This window comes from Megalops cyprinoides, chromosome 7 (assembly GCF_013368585.1).
Source record: "Megalops cyprinoides isolate fMegCyp1 chromosome 7, fMegCyp1.pri, whole genome shotgun sequence".
Classification (NCBI taxonomy): Eukaryota; Metazoa; Chordata; class Actinopteri; order Elopiformes; family Megalopidae; genus Megalops; species Megalops cyprinoides.
In genome coordinates, this window is record NC_050589.1 from 37,580,634 (window position 1) to 37,608,448 (window position 27,815).

Here is a 27,815-nt window from a genome sequence, read left to right on the forward strand (position 1 = left end):
AAAGATTATTAGTCCTGAGTACAAGAGAGCAGACTCAGACTAAGTTGGACCAAGCCAAGCCAAAGGCAACCAGAAAAATACTTCTAATACTCTACTGTTCTGTTCTGTTTAGATAGCCTTAACATATTCAGCCTATTCACTGTTTCCCACTGCAAATCCTTTATCCATATCCTGAATGTGATAATTAGGTCACAATGTCCCTTAATAGGGTTTGCCTTTAGTGTAATATGTCTACTTCTGACAGCACAGGGCCAAGTTATTTGAAACAATAGAGGAAACATTGGGTAACATTGAGCAAATGTGTTCATTTTAATTTGGCCTTTTGTTTACATCTGAGAGTACACAAGGAGAGTATATGATTGTACCTGTATATAAACTTGCCAGGTTATTCACAGAATTTTTGTTAAGTCTCTAACAGAGTGGTAGGCCCATTTTTGGTAATCTGTATTTACTGACTTGAACACATAAGTCATTGAGTAATAATAATAAACCCTCAAAATGGCTGTTTAAATATCTAATGTTTGTACTGTTTTGTGAGTTTTTGATCTTGCTAGACATTCTGGTTGGTGCAGAATTTCTAGCTGTACTCTGGGACAGACATTCTTAATGACCAATCAGAACAATCTGATGGATCTGGAGGTTAAAACACTGCACTTTACAGGGCACAGTTAGGAGGCATTTTAGCAGTTCAGAAAATGCTGGTAAATAAACAGGAAATGGAAGTGAAAGACAATGGCACAGACAATGAACAACAGGAAGTGAACCCAAGCATGGTTTGGCCCATACTGGATGGGGGTGACGTTTGCTGCAACAACTGACTACTTTTAGAACTTTCAAATAAACATGACATTTAAGACAACAAATTATCTCCCTGCCTGACTCAGTATAAACTGAATACAAAATCCATGAGTGCTGTATCTGAAGAATGACTGATATCAGCAGGAAGACATCAGCAACGAATCAGGGAATAAGCACTTTCTGCTGATTAGTGGCCACTCTGGCAATGCTGCAACAAGCCTTCTTCAGGGGGACTGTGCAGAGGTTTAACAACAAAGGAATCAAAAAGAGAACTACAGCACAGTGACCACAGATTTCAGTGAGCACCCCATTATTTTCAATGAACACTCCCTCAGTACCGAGATCAACGTGGTAGGGCAATACTCACAGTGACATGGAAGGGACTGTTGGGGATGTGCTGTCCTCCAAAACACACACAGACCACGTACTTCCCAGCCTGCTGGGCTGTGTATGAGATGTTGAAGGTCCCGTCCCCATTGTCCACCACATCCACATCCACCTTGGCGCCGTCCGGTGTGCGAACACTGCAGGTCACCTGACCCGGGCCAGCAGCCCTGGCATCCACCATTAGCACTGCCTGCTCCCCTATCTGGATGGTGGGGCCCACTCCAGGACCTGGGGCCGAGCCATACCGGGTGCAGCTCAGTGAGTTTCTCACTCTCTCACATGTATCCACCATTTTACTAGCAAAATCAACTACTTTACTGACTATACAGCCCCTGCCTTCACCTGATGCTCTATTAAATCCTGCATCTCAAAGACCAAAGAAACATGAAACTACAAACACAGGAATAAGTGGAGGAACAGGTCACAGCACTGGTCAAAATTTGGGGAGGATTCAGTCAAATAATGGTAGGAATATTAACTTTTCTTCTTGAAGTAATAAAGTTCTGCCCATCATTTGCTGGTATTTCTGTTATTTGTACTCAATTTTTAGAGTGAATTTAATAGGTGTTTGGTGGTTTAAGTAAAAAAAAGTCACAGTGCTCAATGCAGACACTCAAAACTGAAACTGAAGATTCACATACAAGAACGTAAAAGTAAAAGGCTGCTGGACTGTTTATATGTGAGTGTGTGTATACATTGTGTAAATTTTTATTGACTTTTTTTGTTCCAGTTTGCTGAATGAAATCCAACAAATGTTCAATTATTAATCTTTAGAATTTCTTAATTTCTTAATGTATCTAGGCATGGCAGAATATTTCTCCCACAAAGGTTAAGGTATCCATTTTAGCCATGCTGGGCAATGGCACAGGGCTGCAAATAGTCACCATAGCAATAGCCTTGATGCGGAGCTAGAATATAGCCTTGAGTCTGAGAAGGGAAAATTTAGTAATTACTCTCCAGCAGTCATTTCACTGAACTTAAAATAATGATGGCAAGCCAAATATGACCAAATTCTGGAAGTAGCCTGCAAACAAATTATGATAAAATTTTATGTTACAATTGTTATGTCATCACAATGTCTCAGTAAAATCAAGCATGAACAGGACAGTGTTAGGGATGCAAAAACAAAATAAAAATATACATGAACCAACTACAACTATTCCTCATGTAAGACAAAAAGGAAGCTTCCTCCTGCTTACCCAGCCCGTGTCCTCCAATGGAGACTGGGAAAAAATGAAGCAGAAACAGCCAAGAAGTGAGATTCCTCCCAAAGAATCACAGCAACCAAGTGTTTCAAAAGGACTGCTTAAAATCAATGCCACCTGATGAGCACAGGGCGCAGTGCTAAACAGGTGGTGTGTTTGAATTCCATTACATTTGCATGGACACGGATGCAGATTCAGACACCCACTAGATACCATGCAGTTTTTAACAGTGCTAAAAGTAAAAATCCTCAAAACAAATGACTGCTGTGAAGCTTTTCCTTCTAATGAAAACTATTCTTGCATTCTCCATTTTGCCCCAGATTCTCTCCTTTTTCTATGTCAATTCATAGGGCTTTAATATGTTCTAAAAATAAAAGGCGCCATAATAAACTTCTGAAGACATTCAGGATTTTCAAGTTGCTCTGGATAAAAGTTTCTGCTATACAAATGTAATGCAGTGTTATGCCTGAGGCTGACTTAAAACCTAGGGAGAGATGAACTTGTAATAATACCCGAGATGGCACATTTCGTGGCGTCTCCCATGGGCAGGGCCCTGACCCGGTATGGCGAACCGGGGGTTTCATCTTCACCATATTTGATGAGGATGGTGTAGTGGCCCGTTATATCCGGCACATACGAAACCAGGTACGTCCCATCCTGATTGTCCGAAATGCTGGTGTTCTTGGGTTTGCCTTCTGGGTCCTGGGAGAGGAACAGAAGTGGTGATGACATCGCTGGGTTGTTATTGAACTCGGTCATTGACAGGCTTCCCAAAGCCATGTGACTGTCAAGGGGATAGGAGAGGTTTAGTAATTCCTAACAAAAAGGCTGACATTTTGATTTTGAGCATCCACCCACTCATCCACTCTTAGAAGCTGTGAGATAGTGATGGATGGGAGAGTGAAGCCTCGTGAATTTTGTGGGTAAAGTTACCATGTGTCAAACATTTATTTGTATGAATCAAAAGACGTTTCTCTACATCTCTAAACACTGATAGTGTCAAACCAAAGAATCACTCACAGCACATGGCAACTTCACCCACCCTGGAGTGCATGGAGCCTCACTCCACCAACATCACTGCCAGAGACCCTTTTGGCCCTGCTCCTTTCCTTCTCACAGATTAGGACAGCACTGCTGATCACAGCAGTACCATTATACCACCAGACCCACCCCTCTCACCGTGATCTCAACTGCCACGAGCCCTTCACCCGCGTCCTTGGCATCGATGGTGAACTCCACAGGTAGACTGGCTGGCACTCCACCTGTGCTGAGGCCAGGGCCACTGGCATGCACTTTACTGGCATCATGTGTGGACAGTACCTTCACCTTGTATGGACTGAAGGGGAAAGAGACAACAAGAGAGGTGACAGTTCACAACTCTTTGTCAGCCTGATCATACACAGCATCTCCTTAGTCTGTCTGATAATACTCCAGAATGAGGCAGATTTGAAGCAGCAAGCCCACACCCAGGAGCTCAAATATGGCAGCGGCCTCTCATTCTAAGCAGGACAGTGTTCCAGAGACTCACCTGCATGGGACTTCTTGGTCACCGTACAGGACACTAATGGAGTAGGGACCCTCTCTAGTAGGGATGTAGCTGACTATATGAGTCTGGTCTCCACTGTCCACCACTTCCACAGGCTCCAGCACTCCTGAAGAACCAAACATCAGTAACAAATTCCTTCCGCCCTTCAGCCCAAGGCTCCCTCAGGGCCCATTCTCAGGTTCCACACTCACCTTGAGGCCCCTGCACCAACACCTGCAGGGGAGCGATTCCTCCGGCCCTGCTGGTGTCAACAGTGAAGGAATGGGAGGTGCTGGCCCTGACACAGGGGCCCAGACCGTGCCCCTCACACGCGACCTTGGAGGAATCAACTCTGTCATAAACAGCCAGGCAAAATGGGCTACCTGCATGGAGGGTAGGGGGTGAGAGGGGAGAGGTTATGCATTCATTCCAGGACTCACCTCCACATATCTGTGAATGCTCATTCTGGCATATTTTGGGGTCCATTTCCAACAGTAAATGTTCTCTGGACATTGTTGCACAGCCCATTATTGAGTATTCTGCCCATCCTATGAGCCATCTAACTTTTGATCAGAGATTCAGTGCATTGTAAACGAGAGTGTATGAAAGAGTAGGAGCTTAATGGATGTGAAGTACAGTACAATACAGAGAGTGAGAGAGAGAGAGAGAGAGAGAGAGCAAAAGCTGGGTTGACATGCAGATTGACTGACCAGTGACAGGCTGGCCCCCATAGGTTATGTTGAGGTTGTAGATCCCCGCCTCATAAGGAATGTACTCCACACTGCAGCTGCCATCCTTGTTGTCGACACAGAACATCTTGGCCTCAGAGGGGCCTTCCACTGCCAGGCCCAGACCCCCTGTCCCTGCACCACTGAGGGGCAATGGAAGATAGACCATGACATGCAACACAGAGCAAATTGTCCAGTGCACAAACACACCCCTCACTCCCTCTCTCCCTGGTGCCCGCTGCCCCCCTCACTGTGTCTCTACGGTGAATCTGTTGGGTTGGTTGGTGATGCCGGACTGCAAGCCTGGGCCATGGACTCGGACACGGGTAGGGTCACAACCTTCCGTCACCACCACCTGGAACGGGCTGTTGGGCACTGAGGCATCTTTGTAGGCCACCTCCACACTGTGTACTCCTGCAGAAAGAATGAGCATATCCATGGCAGAAATGCAAAAAAGTCCATTTCAAAACATACCTGAAATCCTATAGTTAATACACATATAAAAAATAGCTACTTTAATACACTACCTGGACATACTAAAAAGCACTTAAAAACACACAAATACTTGTTCACAAGTTACTGTGGAAGTGAAAATAATGACACATATTGCAACTTCAGTCATATACATTTTTCTAACCAGCAGTCTTGGAAAAAGTACTGTTTAGTCAAGAGTACCATTTACTTTGAAGTTCATTTCTCATTTGAACCCAAACACTGACAAAACTGGTCAATGAGCACCAAGCTGTAGTTTGAGAGGCCTGTCCAGGTCCTGTCAGCTGCATCAACTCACCCTCCTCATAAGGAGTGTATTCCACCTGATACGTGCCATTTCCAATGTCCCGAATAAGGGCGTCTGTGCTGATGCCTGAGGGACTGTTGATGCAGGCCCTAATATGATTACCGCCAGATGTGGTCAGAGCTCGAGCATCCACTAAGAAATCTGTAGTGGCCTCACAGAAAACTCCTGAAGGAATAATCACCAAAAATGAAGATGTAACTATAACTTCATATAACAAGAACATAACATTACCCACATTTAATGGCATTCCGCTCTTGTGCTACCAAACACACACACACACACACACACAACCGTACCCGTTCCTTCCACACCAGGTCCAAACACTTTAACCCCACTGGAGTCCACAGCAGGCTCCACGTTGAGTGTAGTAGGGACATTTGGCACAACCTGGCCACCGTAGCGGACAGTGAGGGTATAGGTGCCAGGGTATAGAGGGGTGTAGGTGATGGAGAAGGTGCCATCTCCATTGTCCTGAATGTGGACTTCCGCTTCAGTGCCATTATCAGAGACAATCTCGATGGTCAGCTCAGCCAAGCCTGCACTAGAACAGTCCACCTCAAACTCCCCTGTTTCGCCCACTCTGGCATGCTCCAGGCCAGGCCCTGAGCAGCGAACCTGCAAAGGAAGGGGAGGGATATCGCAGCTACTTTCCAGTTATTACTGATGACTACTGCTTTTCCTGTCTCCACCAGCTCAGACCTAAATATAATTATGTAATCTAACCCTGTAATGTTAGGCCCAGCATCTGAGTTTTTCCATCAATACCCTCTTAAGCCACCCAGTTGCATAATACCTCGTTAGCACCGGGTCTCTCACCTTGGAGGGGTCTGGGGTTGACACAGCCTGCGCAGCAAAGGGGCTGCCAGGGATGGGGGCCCCATCATAGGTCAACTCCACCTGGTAGGGGCCCTGCTCGCATGGGATAAATCTCACCCAGCTGGTTTCAGGGTTCAGGCCTGGCTCCACCATTGTTGGCACAGACCTGCTGCCAGGGCCAGTCACCTTGGCCTCCACTTTACCCTGTCCTCCAGCTCCTGCAGATTTCACTGTGATCTCCTGGTCTTTACCAACTGGCATCTCTAAACATGAGAGCAACAAAACACAATATCACAATGTCAGCCCACAGCTCAGGCTTTATACTCTACTGTAGAGCTGGAACCAGGAAAAGTCAGCTGGAGCCAAAGCTGGATGACACTGTACAGCACAGTTGTCTGTTTACTGCATTACCCAAAATGAGTAATGCAAGACATGAATGTGACACAGAATGCTGCCTCAGCTTGAGCTAATGGTCTGAACTTTGCAGTGGATCTAGGCCAGAATACCTCAGCCTGGAATTGCAAACAACCAGAGCTAGATCAAAGTAATATGTGATCAGCAATGGTGCCCCACTCTCACTTCCATGGAAATAGGGATGGAGGCAATATAGTTATGCATCCTGTGAATTCACAGCACACTTTAAGGTTGTCCATTAAAGACCTGACAGGAGAATTTTAAGCAAACAAGTCTGATTTCAACACTACAGTTTGGTTCAAGCCTAACAATCTTAAGTTAAAAAAAAAACCTGATCAACACAGTACCTTTCATGAATAAACTACAGCAAGAGAACATTATGGCAACATAAGAACATCAAGATAAGCACTCACCATCTCCAAGGCTAGACACCTGGACTTTACTCAGGTCCAGTGAAGGGGCCACCGGTACAGAGAAGGGGCTTCTGGGAATGATATCACCACCGTAGGCCACGTTCACACCCAACTTACCCTGACGAGAAGAAATGGACACATTTCACCATCTGAAGATTTCAACCAGACCCTGAAAAAGCAGCAAGTCTTCACTGTCCTTTCACCTGCTGAACAGGCGTATATTTGACAGTGTATGTGTTATCATGATTGTTGATGATGTCGACGTCGCTGACAGCATCGCCTTTGGTGGCTCCAATAAACTGGACGTCCAACTTGGCCTTACCCGCCCCCTTAGTGGTCACAGTGAAGTGGGTGGGCATGTTCAGTTCCACACCTGAGAGATGGGGCAACATCATCTAATCAGGAAAACAAGCACCAGACTTTTCAGGAGTGGCATGTGTGGCTAACTGTGGCCAAATATTTTCAATACGAGATGAATATCCGCCTTTGTTCTGATGTGGAAAGTACCAAATGTAATGCTAGTGAAAAAAGGTAATACTGAACTAATGTATAAGACTTTGACTTACTCTGAAATAACTACAGATTAAAGAAGAAAAAAAAAATTTTAAATGACCTGCTCTATAGGGAAATTATTACATCTGATGTATAATTAAGGCAGCATGGAAGCAAAAAATGTGCTGCAACCCCACTTGTTTTGATTTTTTGTTGTTGTTGCTGATATTTTTCTATAAAGTACTTAATTTTAGCAAAAACTCACAACAAGTAGAGTCTGACCATTACCATTCCAGTTTAAAGCTTTAAAAGGTAAAACTATTTCCACCACATGGCAAGCTGCAGTTACTCATTATGGCTGAAACAATAACAATAAAACTATGTAATTTTAATCTCTGTAGACACATTAGTGTCAGTGCACTGAATTTGTCACGACCATCAAAAGCTATTGAAATTTAACCATTTTACTGTTTTTTGTTGATGTTATGGGCTCCGTTAATACATTAGGTCTACGACGAGATGTCATTTCGCATGCAACTTTCACAAGTTTGTTCTTTCAAGGCCCCACTTTACAGTACTATTCTTCCTATTAAAGTAATCACACTTATAAATATTGGTGTCAAAGAATTTACCCCGATCATGCTGAGAACTATTTATGTTGGTGTATTGGGATTACATTAATTCATAAACCCACACAGACCCTGCATTGTATACATTGCTTTGGTATATTGTAACAGAAGAATGCGAGTTCACAATCGATTTTGTTTGAAAATTACTACCATTAGTATTTTCTGTATTAAACACAACAGGCAAACATGCACACCTATGCACACACACCCACATGCACACACTCTTACACACGCACACCCATGTGCACACACACCCACGCATGCACCTAGTCATAGCTATGCTAGTTAATGACAGGAGTTAGTGGAACTTGCTTACCCTTCTTGCTCAACCCAGGCCCCTCCGCTGTCACACTGCTGGCGTCATGATTAGGATCCACCTTGACCCTGATGGGTGTCATGGGAATGGGCTATAAAACAATCCAAACAGCACAATCATTTCAAGGATGTCCAACATTTCCCTGAAACATAGTCAAGCATAAAATGCTGACAATCAACTATGAATTTAATTTCATAAAAGTTAAGTGTTCAGTAGGATGTACCAGGTACATATCCAGTACTCAGTTTTGCCACAGACTGATGAATTGGCAAGGTTTAATCTTGAGGGTTCTATTTAACCAATTTTTATATTACAAGCACAACATGACTTAATATGACAAACGTTTTAGTTAACAAAAAAGTTCACAAGAAGGATAGCACAACACTGTCCTGAACTTTGAAGAATACATTGAAGCCAAAGCACCCAAAGAGCTTGATTCGTCCTCTAACCTGATCAGCAAATAACACCATAATACTGTAGCTCCCTGCTCCCAGAAGCATGTATTTCACAGTGAAGGTATCGTTGTCATTTCGGATGATGTCAAAATCAATATCAGTCTCTGCCGACCCCACCACACCCGGGGCACACTTTATCCCAATACTGACGTCTCCTGCAGAAGGAAACTAGAGTCACACAACAAGCAAGTTTACCCAGAAAGGAAACAGCAACATCTCAGCACAAAGCTATTCTGTGATTACCAGTTTCTTTCTGGGCAAAAGTGATATGTTGTCATATTCATGCATTACCAATATGCGTTTTTTTAAAGTACAGTACAATGTAAACTTATAAGAATCGCATCAGTCCAGGACAATATAAAATTCTTATACATGGCTGATTCTTAAAAGAGGAGTAAGAAATGAGTGGGTCAAATGGAAGTTTAAAATGAGAAATGCTATTGGCTACATTCCTCATTTTTGTTTTGCCCCCCCCCCCCCCTTTAAGCACAGTAACATCAGAATCACAAATTGCACATTAAGCTTGTCTCTCCAGTCTCTACCCACATTACCCACAAAGAAGGTGGAAGCATAATGAATATAATGGTGTTACTTGTAAAACCAAAACTATTTTTAAACTACAAACTACTACAAGTCTCTCAGTACACCAAGAGAGCAGACAAAGGATAGGCACTTCTCCCTGATGCCACTTCATCCATGGAGTGGTGTCATGAGGGGAACCCGTCTAACATAACCTACCCTACCATAGCAGGACTACACCAGATGTGCTCCACCTCTGCAGACTCCTGGTCATTGTCAGCAAATGACACTCAATCAAACTCAAACTCAGCTTGGTAGCTTTACTGACGGGGCTACAGGAGCCCCTACGCCAAATCTTTCCAAAACAAATGTTATTGGATGAATTTGGTGATTTTTTATATGAATGTACAGTATATAAAATAAATCTGACTCTCAAAGTTCACAGTGCAAATTACTACCACTATGTCACTATGTCATAGTGCAAGCCATTTCCTGAATTTTTCCAAACATAAAATATTCTTTTTACTGCCATGGTGGCTAGCATCCAAGCATTAAGCAAAACAGGACAATGATAGTACTATATCATATTACTGTACATATGTACACATCCGAAATGATTCTTATCAGTGGCCTGCTTGTAAAGAGTATTTAACAAGAGTGCCAGATAAATTGTGAGTATAAATTGTATTGACATTGCATTAATGTTATTTAGCAGATGCGCTTATCCAGAGTGACTTACATTACAAACAAATTTATCCATCCATCCAAATTTATCCAGAAGGGTGGATTAAGCACCTTGCTTCAAGGGTACAACAGCAGTACCCAAGCGGGGAATTAAACCTGCAACCTTTTGGTTACGAGTGCTGCTCTTTACCAATACATCACACTCCGGCCCAATTTTCACAGAATCTTCCATGTCCACCATCCCAGTCAGAGCATACCTTGGCCAGCTTCAGTGCAGTCCACAGTGAAGTAGGTTGGATCAAAGGCCTTCAGTCCCGTTTTAGACACCCCCGGTCCAGAGACCTTCACCTTATTGGGGTGACTCCCAGCTCCAACGTTCACCTGCACAGACCAAACAAGCCCAAAACTTATGAGTCAAACACTAAAAACTACTATTAAAAGTTACGGTTGCAAATATAACTTACACACATCTCTCATTCCAGCCCTGCCTCCCTCCTTGGATTTAAATCAAAACTGATCATATTAAAACAGACTTTTTCCCCCAAACACTTTCTGTCATCATGACACTGACCCTGAATGGACTATCCAGGACATTGACCCCTCCCCAGGACACCATCATCATGTGTTTGATAGGCTTGCAAGGGGTGTAGCTGCAGCTGTATGTCCCGTTCCCATTGTCCTTCACCTGTACATCCACTGGACAGCCCTCACCATCCTGAATAGGGTGGGTGAGAGCACAAGTCATGCAAATAAAACACATTTGTCCTCATGGTTCAGAATGGTATCTCCAAACACGGTGCATGAAAGTAACTATTGATTATGGACAGCACCTCCTGCCTGACTTTCATACCTGTGCCTGAATCTTCAGAGCAGCCTCTCCACCTTGTCTGGCGTCCACGGTAAACTCTGCCAGTTTGTTCACCACTAGTCCACTGCTCTGAACACCTGGACCATACACCCTCACCTGAGACACAGAAAGATTGCGGCACTTCCTAAAGAACACCCTCACCTGCTCTTAGAGGAACTCACACTCATGGGTGACACTGTGACGTTCTGGTTAACAACCTTTTTGGTAATCAGATGATTGTAAGTCTTAACCCTAGGAGGAGCACTGCAGGTTTGCTCTTGAGCAATGCAATGAATCTCAATTGCTTCGGTCAATGTCCAGTTTAACAGATTCATAATATTTATAATCCAATAGGTAAATTGCCTAAGGTTACCTGGTAAGGTAACAATAATGATGACAAAAATAATGTTTCCTACTCCTATGATTTTTTTTTATCCTGTCGAAGGTGATGTGGAATTTGGTTTGTTTAGCAGAAGTCCTTATCATTGGTGAATTGGTGGAGTTTACATTTTACAAATCCATTTATAAAGCTAGATGTTTTACTTGAAGGTAAACAGGAGCAGTGTCTCCCATGGAATCTGAATCTATACCCTCCTGGTTGAAAGCCCAGCTCCCACTGAGCTTTACCTTGTCGACATGGAACTTTCTGGCAGGAGAGGGCTGGATCTCAGCCATGAAGGGGCTGTGCAGGATATCCTGATTGTTGCAGAGCACATGCACTGCGTATTCGCCGGGTTCTGTGGGCCAGTACCGCACGTCACACGACCCATCACCGTTATCATCAGACTCAATCTTGGCCTGGGAGGGGCCCTCCATAGAGAAACCTGAACAGAGGGAGGGGTTTTTAGGGTCTGGATACATCTGGCACAGAAGGGGGTAGCATCTTCTGAAAGGAGGGACAAAATCCTTGAGAACTCACCCAGAGTGCCAACATTCTCACCAATGGCCTCCACCACAAAGTCTGCTGACAGGCCCACCACCCCACTCTCCAGACCTGGGCCCCATGCTCGCACCTTCTGTGGCCCTGCCTCTGTTCCCACTTTCACCTCAAAAGGGCTGAGAGGGTAGAATGTAGAGAGGGGAGGGATGGTGAGAGCATGAACTGTCACTCAAGGTAGGGCCTGACCAACATGGTTTTACCCATCCTGGCTCAGTTCACCACTTACTTATTACTCTTTACATAATCCAACTTAAAATCATTTTCTAAACAGCTAAATGCCATAGTTCACACAACATCAGTATTTCTACTACATACCTTACAAGAACTACCATGTTGCTACACATCTTCAAGTTGAACCCATGTACTATTGTTTCTCAGCCTAAATGTTTCCAAATTTTTAGTCTGAAGTTTAAGTGAAGGTCAGATCGTTCTACCCATACCCATCTTACCTCAAACATAAGGTAAATAAAGCATTCACCCACTCCAAACAAGGCCAACCCTCAGTGACCTTATGCTCACCTGCATGGTATGTGCTGTCCACCCCACATAATGGCGATGCTGTAGTTTCCAGGCATATTGGGGTAATAATCAAAGCCATATACCCCATCACCTGAGTCCATTCTCTTACAGGGCTCCTCCAGACCCTCTGACAGAGGAGGGCCATGTGACCACAGAATGACATAGAGGCTGATTACTGCCATGGTTAAAGTCTGATGCTAATAAAGCACAGTGAATTCTAGAATTGGTTTTAATCCTGCTGAACTGAGAGGACTGAAAAACATTTTCAACAGTAAATGAGCCATCTTAAATGAGGAGGCAGCCTAACACAACCACAGCAAATGTGACACCAGCTTCACTGCTACACTAGGGTCGTGAGCAGGTTGTGCATGGGTCATGTGCAAGTGTGAGGCTAACTGGTCACTCACTTGGTCCTTTGATGTCAACTTGCAGCTCTCCAGAGCCGGCACCTTTTGTGAACACCCTGAAATCGGCCGTCTCTCTTACTCGGACACCTTTAGGCTGCAGGCCCCGACCCTTTGCCCAGCAGAGATTGGGGTTACAGGCTGTATGACAATGACAAGCAGGAGTTATTAGCCATCTATTCAGGGTCACCTGAACACCAATGCAGTATGTTAATGCTTGCTATTTGACTAATGAAGCAGAATGCTATGAACAGTAGCAAATACAGATTGACTGTGGTGTGTAAACTTGCTCAAAACCATCCATACAGAAGAAGGAAAAAAATACACAACTATTTCAAGGATCTGCTCCTTTACCTGCTTCATGCAGGAATCTAACAAAGGTCAACTATCAGTGACTATGTGCTCTCTTATGTATTGTGTGTTTATAAAAAACAGAGAAGCTTGCTGAACACAAACATTTAAACCACCACAGGTCAGGTACCCAATAAAGATGCCAGAAAACAAGAAATCACATCAGAAGAAACTGATCCAAAGAGACAGGAAGTGATGTCAGGTGACACGCAGGCTACCTGGCAAGCAAGAGGAAAGAAAGCAACAGCACTTCAAGACAGCAAATGCAGTACTGAACAACAACCAGAACAAGCAGCAAGTGGCCTTTTCTGCCGTCAAAGTCATGGTGGCTCCCAGGAACATGGAGTCTCACAAACACAGCCCCACCGCACCCCTCCCCCTGGCCCCGCTCCTACCCTCTCCCACATTGAGAGTGTAGGGACTCCTGGGGATCTGGCCCCCACCAAAGGTGATGTAGATGGCATGTGCCCCTTCTTGCATGGGCCTGTAGGTGCAGCGGTAGCTGCTGTTGCCTTTATCCTCAAGCTGACATGCCACCATGTCCCTCCTCCCTTGGGGGTCAATTACCATCACCTGCAGGTCACCCTCTCCAGCTCCTGTGGGGCAGGGGAGTGAAGTCTGACCTCAAGGAGTCCAAAGGGCATGCTCCCACCACTACTGTGCCAGCATTCATTCAATAGCTACATTTCTATTAGAGGTACTAGGTCTGACTGCGGAGGGTCAATGTGGAAAAACAACTTCAGCAATGGCAAAAAGAATGTGCAAGATGACCGTCTGGTCAATTATGTCCACCCATATCTGTGATCGGGGTCCACCTCAGGACTGCAGCCACTGAAAATAACCAATAATTCAATCTCTCTTAATTGTTCTGACAAGTCAAAACATGTTATTAGATAGGCTTTACTTACCTAGAAGCCCACACTAAAACCTAAGTGTCACAATCATTCAATTTCTAATACAAATATTGTTTACAAAGCATTCATATACTTGTTATTTTGTCTAACAGGGTTGAAACATACACTGATGAGCCAAAACATTATGTGCCGCCAAAATAGTCCCGACCCGCCGAGGCATGGACTCTACAAGACCCCTGAAGGTGTCCTGTGGTATCTGGCACCAAAACATTAGCAGAAGATCCTTCAAGTCCTGTAAGTTGCGAGGTGGAGCCACCTGTGCAGACTTGTCGGTCCAGCACATCCCACAGATGCTCAATTGGATTGAGATCTGGAGAATTTGGAAGCCAGGGCAACACCTTGAACACTTCATGTTCCTCAAACCATTCCCAAACAATGTGTGCAGTGTGGCAGGGGGCATTATCCTGCTGAAAGAGGTCACTGCCATCAGGGAATACCCCTGCCATGAAGGGGTGTACCTGGTCTGCAACAATGTTTAGGTAGGTGGCACATGTCAAACTGATGTCCACATGAATGGCCGGAACTAGGGTTTCCCAGCAGAACATTGCCCAGAGCATCACACTCCCTCCACTGGCTTGTCTTCCCACAATGCATCCTGGTGCCATCAGTTCCCCAGGTAAACGGCACACATGTACGCGGCCATCCACGTGATCTAAAAGAAAACAGGACTCATCGGACCAGACGATGATCTTCCACTGCTCCAGGGTCCAGTTCGACGCTCGTGTGCCCATTGTAGGCGCTTTCGACGGTGGACAGGGTCATCATGGGCATTCTGATCGGTCTACGGCTACGCAGCCCCATACGCAGCAGGGTGTGATGCACTGTGTGTGACACATTCCTCCCATAATCACCATTAAAATTTTCTGTGACTTGTGCCACAGTAGACCCTCTGTCAGTTCAGACCAGACGGGATAGCCTTCGTTGCCCTTGCGCATCGATGGGCCTTGGGTGCCCAACACCCTGTCACCGGTTTGTGGTTTGTCCCTCCCTGGACCACTGTCGGTAGGTACTCACCACTGCTGACCGGGAGCACCCCACAAGTCTTGCCATTTCAGAGATGCTCTGACCCAGTCTTCTGGCCATAAAAATTTGGCTCAATTTGGTCAAAGTCGCTCAGGTCTTTACTCCTGCCCATTTCTCCTGCATCCAACACGTTGACTACAAGAACTGATTGTTCGCTTACCATATAATCTACCCAGACCTTGACATGTGCCCTTGTTTGGAGATGATCAATGTTATTCAGTTCACCTATGAGTGGTCATAATGTTTTGGCTCATCAGTGTATGTGAACAGCAAACAGAATTATGACCAATGCAATGAGGCATAAGTGGAGGTGGTTTTGTACCTGTAGTGTAGATGTCAAAGCAAGTGGTTTTGTTGGCAACGTTTCCTGTGGGCTCAAGGCCAGGCCCCTGAGCAGTCACCTTGTTGGCATCACTCTGGGACGTCTTAACATCCACTGGGAATGGGCTTTTTGAGATGTGCAACCCTGCAAACAGCACACTCACCTGGCAGACGCAAGACATTTAGACAGGCAAGGACCCAAAGCAAATTACACAGCTCAGATGTATAGCTGTTACCTCCCATGAAAGTCAATAAAGTATTATGACTGTTACTATGCAGTGCCCAGCCAAATATCAGTAGACAACATGCCAGCAAATTCTTATATTTCTGATCCATTAGATGTTTTATAATTAATGTAATTTATCAATATGTTTCTATCTAAGTAAGCGGATCCACTACCTTGTGCAGGCCAGCAACTTTTGGGATGTAGAACACGGAGTAGGTGCGATTCTTGTCATTGTTGGGTGTGACCTTTGCCTAAGATTACACATGAGAAAAATAGTGTCCACAGATATGGCAAGATAATTATCATTGCTTAAAGACCAGAATTCCCACCCTTACACACATGTATGAGGGTGCAAAAACAAAATGAGGAATAAATTGTGAGCATGAAAGGCCAATCTGAAGATGACTGAATTCCAAAACTTTCCCATTACCTGCAGAACTCTACCTTCATCAGTGGGTACAGTCAATGCTAAATTACCTTATCAAAGCAGCTAAGACACTGTCTGGAATACAGGGAGCTCTGCTATGTCATCTCGAGTACAACAGAGAAACTATCTTGCTTGGAACACAGGGCAAAGACATGCCCTCCATCATGTAGGGGTAGTCCTCCATGTGACCTCAGCGTAGCAACCCCTTACCTCCTCACTATGCCCAGCAGGGTCCTCCATGTACACCAGCACATCTCCCATGCCAGCACTGATTGTCTCCACAGTGAACACCGCTTTCTTCATCACAAAATTGCCTGTGGGTTCAATGCCTACAGAGGGAAAAGCATGGCTAAATCACCCCAATTATCACGACCCCCAGCATTAAAACCACCATCAACATACTTAGGAGGATGCCATTATAATCACCACAAATATCACCACCACCACCCTCACCTTACCACCACCAGACAGGGTCAACAAAAGCTGAGAATCATTACAGGTGAATACAAAATCACTTGTGTGTGTCTGTGGTGGTGGGGGGTTACCTGGTCCATATGCACGGGCCTTTTTGGGCTTCAGTTTGGGACGCAGGGGGGCTCCAGGTTTCAGCTTGGCTTTAGGAAACTGGGACAGGTATGTCATCACAGAGTGTTCATCCACATTTGGATCCACAATTTCTGCTGGGGTGATCACCTGTAATGCAGAATGACAAGAAAGCAGAACAATGCCCCAATCACAATCGATCATTTAGTGTTTTCAGTTATTACGCTTACTTCCAAATTTACCGAATTGTATTATTTGGGAAATAAAGTCATTGCTTTTCAGGTGTTACTCAGAAGAGAAACTGAAACACCTGCAGAAGCCAGAATTTCATACTGACTCAGGTTTTTGTTCTTGATTTTAATGAGAAAAATGTTTTTCAAACTAAGGACTTACTTTCACAATGTGTGAGGGTTTCTTATGAAACATTTGCAGAGCCCATGTGAGACAATTGTGTATGATTGTCTGGAATCTCCTCATTCAGTGGATTTACCCTCAAAACTGGGACTGAATCAGAAAGACCCAATCTTATGACCTCTTTAAAAAGGTTTTATCCGTAGCAAGGCTCAACATTACCAGCAGCATCCTCTGCAGTTTTCTTGAGCTGAGCCTTAGTATCATAAACTGCGTATCACCAATGGCCACTAGAGGCTCCGTTGGGAGCTGACAATTTCAGAGGACAGGTGTATAATTATTTCAGTAGAAGTGTTATGTCCAGCAGAACTGTACCTGTGGGATGTCCAGCCAGTCATCAGCCTGCTGCATGGCCTCGCGGGCGTTGTCCACCGGCTTAGTCTGGTCCCAGGAATCCCAGTCTGGACACAGACCTTAAGGGGGGAGGGCATCGCCTCACTAGCATATACCATATATTCTTTCAAAGGTGACACATTTGCCCCTTACCCTAATATACCCTGTAACATGCAATTCTATGACTAGTATTATATCTACCATGCATAAACTCTTAACAACTTGAAATCTGAAGGCTGCTTTTTCATTAGTTTGGTGCAGCTTCACTGCAGTTAACTGCACATGTGCCTGTTTCTCAGAGACTTGATTGTTCACTTCCCAGTCTTCCTCCAGCTTCCCTGCCAAGCTTAGTTATACGCACAACTAAAATTACACTGGCATGCCAAACATCCTAGTAATGTAGGAAAACAATATATGGAAGCCAGAGCAGAGCTGATCAGAGGCTCCTGGTGCCTCATTGCTGCAGGCCTGTCCCTCACCTGGGGCACAGCTGTCAACCAGAGCACCTAGAGCCTTGCCCGTCTGCCAGTCACGGCTGAAGTTGGTGATAGGAAGGTCGGGCACTTTGTTCTGGATCCATCCCAACAGCCTCTGCTTGGGCGTCTTCCGTTTTCCTTCATCATCGTCCTCCTCCTCGTCCCACATGGGCATGGAAATGGAGTAGTGTAGGATCAGCGTCCATATCAGGCCCAGGATCAGCTTCAGGTTCCCATCCACGATGGCCTTGGAGTCTGAGCAGAAAGGAGGAAAAAAGGACAGAATTGTGGCCTGCTTGATATGGTTTTTCCCCAAAATTACGTTTTAATGCCTCTTTGTTCACTTCACAACTTGTGCTCTGTCATCACTAGGGCTGCCCCCTAATAGTCGACCAAACCTTAGCCGATGAGAAGAGTCTTAGTGGACTAAGTTTTCATTGGTCAGTTAGTCGCAGAAAAAAAAAACCTCAAACTCCATTCGGGAGCTGCGCCTTGTCATTAAAAAGTTTAGACTATGTCGGGCAGGAAAAACATCCAAAGTGTGGGATCATTTCGAGCGTGTAAAGGACGACCCCAAGAAGGTGACATGCAAACTCAGCATGCAAAAAATCGCCTATCATTTGTCGACCTCAGACATGACTTATCATCTGAAACATGTAGGGGAGAGCCGGTACTAAAGTAACATGGCGATTTTCTCCGAGCCCATACAAGTCTGATATGTACCGCACGCAACACTTACCAGAACCCTGAAAAATCGCGTGGATACATCGTACTTATACAGAGTTATACCCAAGAAGATGTTTTTGATCACAGAAAGTAAATTCACTCAAGCGGTATTTTTTTTTTTTTTTTTTTGAATGACAAGTTGTGTCTATAGTTTCATGTGTCATAGTCATGATCATTTGACAGATTAGGCTACTTTAACACATCCTGAAGTTTGCCATGTCAGAGTTTCTCAGTTTAGAAGTCAGGTCAGGATTAACTGTCAGGAGTCGTTTTCGGGACGATTGTAACAGTTGTTTCTTTCATCCCTCTACAATAACATCTATATTTATTAATATACCAAAGTCGTTCCACATTTGTACAAAATAGCACCTGGTATTGATAGAACACACACGTGAGTTGTTGATCTCAACGAAAATTAGTTTCTGTCTGTAACATTATCTTTTAAAATGATGTTTATCTGAAAAGTGTTACTTTTGTCCCGGCTCTCCCCTAAGTAGCCTAACGTTATTATCCCTTTCGCAAGCAAATTATTTTTATGCAATGTAGCGCGCTGTTACGTTACATGGTTCATTATGTTTTCATTAACGTTATTAAGCTTCTCATAGTTTTCAGTTAGCATTTGCTATTTTTTTAATGTTAAATCATCGTTTCCTCAAAGCTAAAATTAACTAGAATTTGGGGACTGGAAGCTAAATTACCTCAGTTACTGCATGTTTAACTTCATGTTCTGTTTTTTATTTATCATTTGTTTTATAAGTTATTGTGTTGGTGTTACAAGTTCATAACTTGTATTATGCTATACTGTGTTGAAATAAATTAACAAAATGTTCAGTCTCCTTGCTGGTTGTTCAGACACATTCAGAATCATTACCGCTTTTGCCATTAGCATTGTCATTAACAGGCGGCACGCTTTGTGCGTGCGCTTGTAAAATGTATATTTTAAAGGCTCATTATTACTATTATTTTTATAATTACTTTGTATTTCTCTGTAACGTAGCACAGTGTTAACAATGTTGCTTATAACACTCGTCCTCAGCTCTGGAACTCAAACCATTTTCTGATGCCCCCAAAAATATATATTTAAATAATTAAATTAATGTCAAACGCGTGACGACTAGTCGACTAATGGCTTGAACTAGTCGACAAGGAAAATCTTTGGTCGGGGGCAGCCGACCATCACGCTTCATCACAGAAGAATCCCAACTAGTCTATACACAGTGTTGAATAAGAAAGTCCATTTATTTAGTCAATTAATCAACTAACATTTGGTCAACTATTAGGGGGCAGCCCTACACAAAATAGGCCTATTTAAATGCCTAAGCTTTTCTGCATGAAAGCCTTCATTAACAATGTGCATTTTGCCATTTTACCATGCTAACTACGCTTCACATCACTCCACTAACATTAACGTTATTCAGCTAGCTAACCAAGTTTGTTGACTGCTAAGTTAACTAACTCCTAACAGTCTGCATTTTACCCAACAGAACAAACATTTTAGCTAGCTCAATATGATAGCCAGCAAAATAGTTAGCTCACCTGGGGGGAGAAAAGCATATTCCATGCAAAATTCTCTTTAATCAGCTCTGGTTGCTTAATGCAAAGACATTTACATAGCTGGCACCATGCTTAACTTCTTCAGTACTTCTAGCAAGCTGGAGCCTGCAATGCTTTTCTGAATTGTGAACAGCTGAGCTGCATTCTTTTCTGTGGATATATTGACTGGTATATGTCAAACAATGTTAAACAGTCTAGCATAGTCACAATATACTTGTCTGATTAAATGAATAAGCTTCGCATTATATAGAATTATGAAAGCCCAATACTTGAATTGAATCCAAGTTATTTATGTGTCCAAGCACTCATTTCTCTGCAATTACATGCAGTTGTATATAAAACGTATTGTACTATACAGCAGGATACTCCGCAAGCTAGCCATATCTTTGACTTAAAAGCTTGGAATGAGAAAGAGAAAGCCGCACTCCTCCTAGAATATCGTCCGATATCACTCAGTAACATAGTTTTAAACAGTTTGGGGGGGGAAGTGTTGAGGATTAGTTTTTACTGTTAACATAAGCTGTCATGTCTCAATCAATCTACAGATTAGTTACATCCCTTGACCTTGTGATGAAAAATATCCTGCAGCAGAATTACAGACTGAAAATAAGGTGAGGAGGGGCGATGGTACGAGTCAAGTTTCAGTGCTGTGCACCTTGTTCAGTGTCCAGCCCCATGTAAAAGACAATGACATAATAGCAAACAGCAGTTCTGATGCATCACTGTAAATCCTTCTCCTTTAAAAGAGTTCCTCTGCATGAACTGTGTGACAGAGAGATAGGGAACAAAATACTGGTTGGTCTGTTGAGGCAAAGTCACTATGCAAGGGCGCTCAGCCCGCAAATCACCCGCCTGGCTTGTGATGTTTCCATGGTAACTTTTTTGGTTACAAAACTTTTTTGGGGTGCAGAGTGTGAAGAGCAGAAAGAAGACCAGGTTTACTTAGAGACAGACCTGCAAGTTGTCCTGGTGGCCAATGCCTTCAGCACCAAGAAAGGAAAAACAAAGGGAAATATGCTGCTGTGCGCAGAAAAACAGCAAGAAACATACAAAGACACTCTCTAATACTGGCACAAAGGCGCAACTGTGAGGATAAGAGCAGCTAATTCTTCTCCACATTTATGGAGAGGAGAGGGCTGCAGTGACATTCCTGCTAAAGGTCAGAGACTCATGGAAATACTTGTTCATGCATCATGTGACTGATGGGCACATCCAGCCACATCTAACAGCACCGGTTCAGTTTCATTGCTTGCTTTTCAACAAATATGGGCGCAGGAGCAGGACTCGTGACCGAAAGGTCGCCGGTTCGATTCCCTGCTGGGGCACTGCTGTTGTACCCTTGGGCAAGGTACTTAATGGACAATTTGCCTCAGTAAATACCCAGCTGTATAAATGGATAACATTGTAAAAAAAACTAACTGATGCAAGTCGCTCTGGATAAGAGCGTCTGCTAAATACCAATAATAATAATAATGATAAAATATATCTACTCCATTAACTTGGACACAATCTCTAAAGTGTTGTCGGAGAACCACAAGTGTCATAAGATTCGTTAATGACATTCAATTTCTGTCATTTATTCAGTTAACCATTTTCTTTGGGATGAGGAGTATGTGTACGGCAATGTATAACAAAACATTTATTCATGAAGAATAAATGTTTTGAAGTTACTCAACAAACCTTCTATAAATATTATTGGCTTACATATTTCAGCATCCTTCCTGTACACATATTAAGCCCATTAATCAACACAATATATTGCAGAAAAAATACCATTTTGCTTGGGTGATTGATTTATCAAAAATCAATCATACAATTTGTGCGTATAGCTGCTTAATTATTTACAGTTGCCTGGAAATGTGGGGAAAACATGTAACAAACATTTCTGCCACTTAAACATACATATGGGTTATTAAAAGAATTCCATTTGCAGCAGCAGCATAATTTTCAGAAGATTTCACGCATAATACGCATTTTAAAAAAGGTAATTCCAGGATTGGAATGTGACATTGTTCTAAGGTGGAAAAAAGTCTTATGATGAATCAAAAGCATGATAACTTGCAAAGTACAGCTGGCTAATAACATTTAACTGCAGCAGAAATGATGATGTACTATTAACATATACAATAAAATAAGGTGCGTTTTTACATTTGTGTGGATACAATAACCTCTAAGAAATGTCCTTCTGTCTATAAACTGTATTATCAGCATGTTCTGAAGTAGCAACTTGGGTATAAGTTTTATAGCTTGCAACACAGCTGTACCTTGACTGTATTGTGTAGCACCCTCTGCAACTAACCAGCACCTCAACTTCAATCAAACTGTACAAAGCTGACAGTAGTTCAGCTTCATGCAACAAACACACAGGTATTGTTCACGTTTCAATGGGACGTGCTGGTTGAAAGAAATCATGCTCATTAAGTTTTATGAAGGTCTGTACAGGTAGTCAAGTGGTATATAAAATGTTAACACAAAACAAATGTTATTTTATATGTTACATGTTAAGTCTATGGGCGTTTCATCGCAGTTTCTTCAGAATTGTAAATGTTAATTCAGAAACTGTACATTACACGAAAACATGAGTTAGAAAAGGCACCCTAAATACATTGTGAGTGTAAAAGGAGTAGCTGAACAATTTAATGTATAATATGCGTAGTGTTGGAGTTGTTTGTTGGAGTAATCACAGTTTTGAACATGTGAAATTTCACTTGTTTTGTCACTGTATCTACTCGTTAGCCAGTTAGCTTTAATACTATACCTACTAGCCTTCTAGCTAGCTGAATAGCTAATCTAGTGCAGCCAAACTATGTAGCTAGCTAGAAATCAATATTAGCTTAAATAATGAAAAAGAGAACTTACTTCATGATGCTTCTTCAGATTAGAGGTTGACTCTTTTGAAGCAGATAGCAGTTTGGTTGCTGGCAAACACAGCTTGCATTGTACTGTTATGTTGCGACCTTTGCCAAATTTGAAAGTAAAATGGTTCCGGTATTTCCATGACAAACGCGTTGTGCTGGTTGCTTTCTGTCTCACTCTCCATTCTACAGTCTTGTGAGTCAGGCAGGCTGCGTGCTTTTTTTTTCATGAGGTGCATATGGGAGATAGACAACTCCAGGGTGTATCATTGGATAGATTTTCCAAATGAATGAACATTAAATGAAAAAAATCCAATGCAATCCCTTTAGTAATCTAAATATTTTTAAAATGTAACTAATTTAAATGGTAACTGTAATGGAATACAGTTGCTCATAATTTGTATTTTAAATACATAAAGCCATTACATGTATTCTGTTACTCCCCAACCCTGGTTATTTTGCTTTATCTAACCAAGTTTTGGTAAGTTAGCTAGCTAGCTTTGGGGTTTTAAATGATTGGCAGGTAGTTTGCTAGGTAAAAAGTTTTTTTTTATTTTGAATTGTGAAAAAACTCAGGACATGGACCTTTTGAGTAAAAACACTATGATCCAGCAATTAGGGAATTGTTTAAAGATGAGAAATTATCCACCAGTAACAATTTTAATGGTGGGCCTGAGAACCATGTTCTCACATGTGCAGGATTTAAAAAATAAAAAAACAACAGGAAATGCCAAAACTTGCCAAGAAAAAAATTCCCAGTGAAAATTTTGAAATTTACAAGACATTTTCCCTCCTTTGTAACCCTAGTGGTAGTCCCTTACTTAAAATAGAATATAGAAGAATAGAAGACCTAGAATCATAATGGAAAAACATCTTTTTAATCAAGCCCCCACCTCCACAGAGACAGACAGAGAGAGAGAGAGGGAGAGAGAGAGAGAGAGAGAGAGAGAGATGGTTACCAACACAAGGTGAGCAATTAATATTCATACACTATGCACACTTCTGTTAACGCCATCCAAATAATTTCCTCATAAGCTTTCAGTGTTCCTCAGCCAAAAATGATACAATACAATAGAACAAGTCAACTGTAAGAGATACAAAGCTGCTCTGGAAGTCCAGAAAGCTTGGCTGGTCAGAGTGCATGGTTGTTTTAATAGACACTGCTTTATGGAAGCAGCCTTTCCCGTAGATGACCTTTGGGAATGAGGATATTATGAGCAAAGGCACACAAAACAAACAGGATCCTTTAAAGGACTGATGAATCTGTAACTGATGCATAACTACATGTATATCTCCACACATGTATTTCCTATATTTCCTTGAGTACATGCTCAAAAACACCAGGACCCATTTCCATTCTGTATATTTTAATTAACCAAGCTGTTGTTCTAACTTAGACATGATCATTTCCAGGAGTTCTGATAAACTCATGAGTAAATACACTCACTGAACTCACAATACGGACATAGCTCCCCTTGTGCCACCCCCCCCCCCCCCCCCCCCCCAAAAAAGAACAAAAACTTCCTCCTACATAAATTCTTAAAAGGACAAAAGATTACAGATATGGAAAGTGTCTCTACAAGACTTAATTTCAGTCACTTTTTAATGCTGAGACAGTAAAGACATAATAACAGGAAGTGTGAGCATCAGGGAAAGCCTCAGTGAACCATAGGAAGTCAGTACAGTCAAGCCCCTGAGATTTGAGGGAGAGGTAAAGCTTTGCCTTTGTCATCACTGCATTTTACAGATGAGGGGGTGTGTACTAAAATTTACATCACTACTGTGGACTGATCTTCCACTGTCTAGGACTTTCAACCACAGAGCCAGATTCCACAGTAGTGGCTACTGTCAGCACAAATTCTCCCACTTAACAGAACTAACAAAAAACGTTCCATAAATGCAGTCCTTATTTCACAGCTGGTCTCTCTGTGAAGTGAACTCCATCGCTGCAACAACTATAAAAGCTGGACAATCAGTTCTCTCACCCTTGCTATCAGAGCACTCAACACAAGACTGGAATTAAGCTCAGAGGAGTAAGATGGAAATAAGCAAAATGCCAAATGATCCATGGTCTGGGCAGAAAGTTCTTTTGTAACACCACAATGGAGCTGAGCACCGGTTCAGAATCACACCCATTCCAGATCAGTATGTCAAAAAGGTCCAGATCTCTCTGAGGCCCATGACTGCTGAGTAACCCAGCTATAGTGTAAAAATAAGGAGCTAAGAAAATGAATATATGGAAAACATGTTTCCCTTCTCACACACACCATACATGTAACATGTACGACTAAACCACACCCCCAAAAACTGGAAAAATGTCTGACTCATGTCTCATGTCTAACTATAAAAATTACAGAATATAAGAACACAAAACACAGGTATTATGAGCGGGAGCCTGCATGAAATGGGCTATAAAATGTAAAGCAAATTGTTTATACTATACAAACCAAATGTACAACGAAAATAAATTATACACACCACTTGGATTATAGAACACACAACAAGAGTAGGATAAAAGAAAGGTATTTCTGATTACGTATTGTTAACGATTTTGTTGCATCTTTTCATAAACGAAACAACCGTTGGAAATTTGATTCTCATTTGCGAAATAGTTACATTTGGGAGGAATAACCATATCATAAGCGACAGATCAGTCTATATTCCGGGAACGAAATTTAAACAACTCAGAGTCTTTCTGAAATGGTGTCACTACGAAATCACAGTCGAACAAGTTACCGAACGACATCAAATGTTTCCATATGCACTCAACACAGTTCTATAAAATGTAGATTTGCTAGCCAAGGTCAATACACGTATTTTTCGATAGGGGCATCACACCCCCAACATGCTGGCTAATCAGTTAAAAATAGGGTACTGACATGAGCTCGAGTTTTAGCATGAAAATTTAACATCCCAATTTCACTAAACACAAAAACAAATCTTGAACATACACTGAGGCAATCACACGAAAAGAAGGTAGTCACATGTATAGGACAACTGCAATAAAATGCTACTTACCTATTGAAACAAGCTTTATGTTTTCTTTATCCAAAAATTCGAGTGCCACTGAAACGTTTTCCAACTGCATCTGCCGGAACGTGGGGCGATGGTTGTACTTTCGGAACATCTTCCGCTGACTGAGGACCTCGATAAGCCCGATTAGCCTGAGTCCATCGCTCAGGTCGGTCTGCAGGTTAGCAATGCGTTTATTCACGCACTTCAGGTGTTCGTTACACCAACGTGTGAAAGTGTTTTGCTGGATCTTCTTCCAAGGTGCATCCTCGGCGAGGTCCTTTTCTGTAGCCGGCATCTTTATGTCTTTGTCCAAAGCGACAGCAGAGACTGACATGGTAGCTGCGACTGCAGCGTTAGACTGATTGAGCCGTAGGTGTGGAGAACTCATTTTTACTAACCCTGCTCTCTCCCACTCGCGCGCTAACTTTTATGGTGGGGTCAGCGATGTGGGATTTTACAGTTCTACGTGCAGTCTCTTCTATGACGTGGTGCTTGTTGCTGACAGAGGGAAATACAGTTTAACGTTGTTAGGAATCTTTATCTATTGGTCAGGTGAAAGATATTTGCCAAGTGGACTATGGAAAGCACGTGACCGCTCGGGCACGCACTTCGCTAAGGCGTTTCAGGCATTGCTCCAGCTAATGCTCATTTTCCTAAATATGTGGGCTCCGTTTTGTGATGGAGAAAATCAACCCCTGGTACGCTCATTGTCGTCTAATGGTATGCAGCATTGTTAACACGTGCCATGTTGAACACTTAGATTTTGCGTTGGACATCAATGAAAATAAATAAAAACCAGTTGCAACTTCCAATGTTCCAACACTTCACTGAGCCCAATACTGAGCCCCTGGAGTATATGGTGGGAATTGTCTCTAGGTTACACCTCCTTGACAACAGCATTCACCCACAATACAGACACCTTACTATACTTAATAAAATCTTATATAATTAGAGTGGCATTTCTTTTCTCCAACAATTACCACTCCAATATAGCACCTTTGTTACATAAATGGTCTCATTAGCACAGGCTTGGCGCCATACAGAGGGGTGCAATTGCACATAAGGAGGCAGCTGGGGGTTCACTGAGATCCGTCTGGGTGTGCTCCAAAACACCCCCATAGCGCCGGTCCTGCATCCATAGGCTATTATTGGAAACCATGTTTAATGATTATGTTTCAGGTGCCCTGTGAAGGATTCTGGGAGCAAGAAAATGCTAGATTTTTAAGACATCACAGTGATAATAAGCACATTTGGTATGAACAATAATGGGTCTATCACATAGACCTGTAAAAATACCACATAAACCTACAAAAAATATGTAGAATTGGCCAGCAAGAAAAATAAAAACATTGGAAGGATTGGGGGGTGTATCTGGAATAATCTTAGAACAGTGTTTTGATAGTAAACATATAACACATCAGGCATCACAAATATGTGTAAGATGTTTGGTTTTGTACTAGTTGATTATATTGCTACAGTCCTGCTGTAAGTCATGATCCTGAACAGCCGAGTCTGTCAATTCCAACCCTGGAAACAGATACACAAAAAGATGGGGGGAATAGGGAAGGTATTTATAAATAAAACAAAAATAGAATTATGTGATGCTGTCCCCAAGACATTCTTTTAAGTGTGATAATCCTTAGATTACTGGGTCTGCTTCTGAGGATGCTCAAAGTGCCTTTGTCAGAGTCATGGCTGCTGCTGTAGCTAAACAATAAACAAGGCACATTACAAGGATGATCTGAATGAC

At 42.7% G+C, this 27,815-nt stretch overlaps 1 protein-coding gene across 1 annotated transcript in view; it reads right to left on the minus strand.

The window, feature by feature from the left end:
• LOC118780442 (filamin-A-like) overlaps nt 1-26,423 on the minus strand; it is a 36,471-nt gene extending 10,048 nt beyond the window's left edge. The window contains exons 1-30 of the mRNA XM_036532911.1: nt 26,069-26,423; nt 17,919-18,170; nt 17,422-17,519; nt 16,698-16,845; nt 16,363-16,481; nt 15,899-15,976; nt 15,501-15,663; nt 13,637-13,837; nt 12,894-13,031; nt 12,487-12,613; nt 11,947-12,083; nt 11,655-11,851; nt 11,031-11,144; nt 10,752-10,895; nt 10,438-10,561; nt 8,972-9,132; nt 8,523-8,613; nt 7,289-7,458; nt 7,086-7,203; nt 6,259-6,521; nt 5,739-6,057; nt 5,434-5,607; nt 4,895-5,057; nt 4,626-4,786; nt 4,128-4,298; nt 3,919-4,042; nt 3,570-3,726; nt 2,903-3,092; nt 2,385-2,408; nt 1,166-1,413 (exon numbers count right to left, since the gene is read on the minus strand). Coding sequence (XP_036388804.1) covers nt 1,166-1,413; nt 2,385-2,408; nt 2,903-3,092; nt 3,570-3,726; nt 3,919-4,042; nt 4,128-4,298; nt 4,626-4,786; nt 4,895-5,057; nt 5,434-5,607; nt 5,739-6,057; nt 6,259-6,521; nt 7,086-7,203; nt 7,289-7,458; nt 8,523-8,613; nt 8,972-9,132; nt 10,438-10,561; nt 10,752-10,895; nt 11,031-11,144; nt 11,655-11,851; nt 11,947-12,083; nt 12,487-12,613; nt 12,894-13,031; nt 13,637-13,837; nt 15,501-15,663; nt 15,899-15,976; nt 16,363-16,481; nt 16,698-16,845; nt 17,422-17,519; nt 17,919-18,170; nt 26,069-26,399 — 4,905 coding nt within the window. The 5' untranslated portion in view covers nt 26,400-26,423. The remainder of the gene's footprint in view (nt 1-1,165; nt 1,414-2,384; nt 2,409-2,902; nt 3,093-3,569; nt 3,727-3,918; nt 4,043-4,127; nt 4,299-4,625; nt 4,787-4,894; nt 5,058-5,433; nt 5,608-5,738; nt 6,058-6,258; nt 6,522-7,085; nt 7,204-7,288; nt 7,459-8,522; nt 8,614-8,971; nt 9,133-10,437; nt 10,562-10,751; nt 10,896-11,030; nt 11,145-11,654; nt 11,852-11,946; nt 12,084-12,486; nt 12,614-12,893; nt 13,032-13,636; nt 13,838-15,500; nt 15,664-15,898; nt 15,977-16,362; nt 16,482-16,697; nt 16,846-17,421; nt 17,520-17,918; nt 18,171-26,068) is intronic.
• Nucleotides 26,424-27,815: the final 1,392 nt, after the last annotated feature.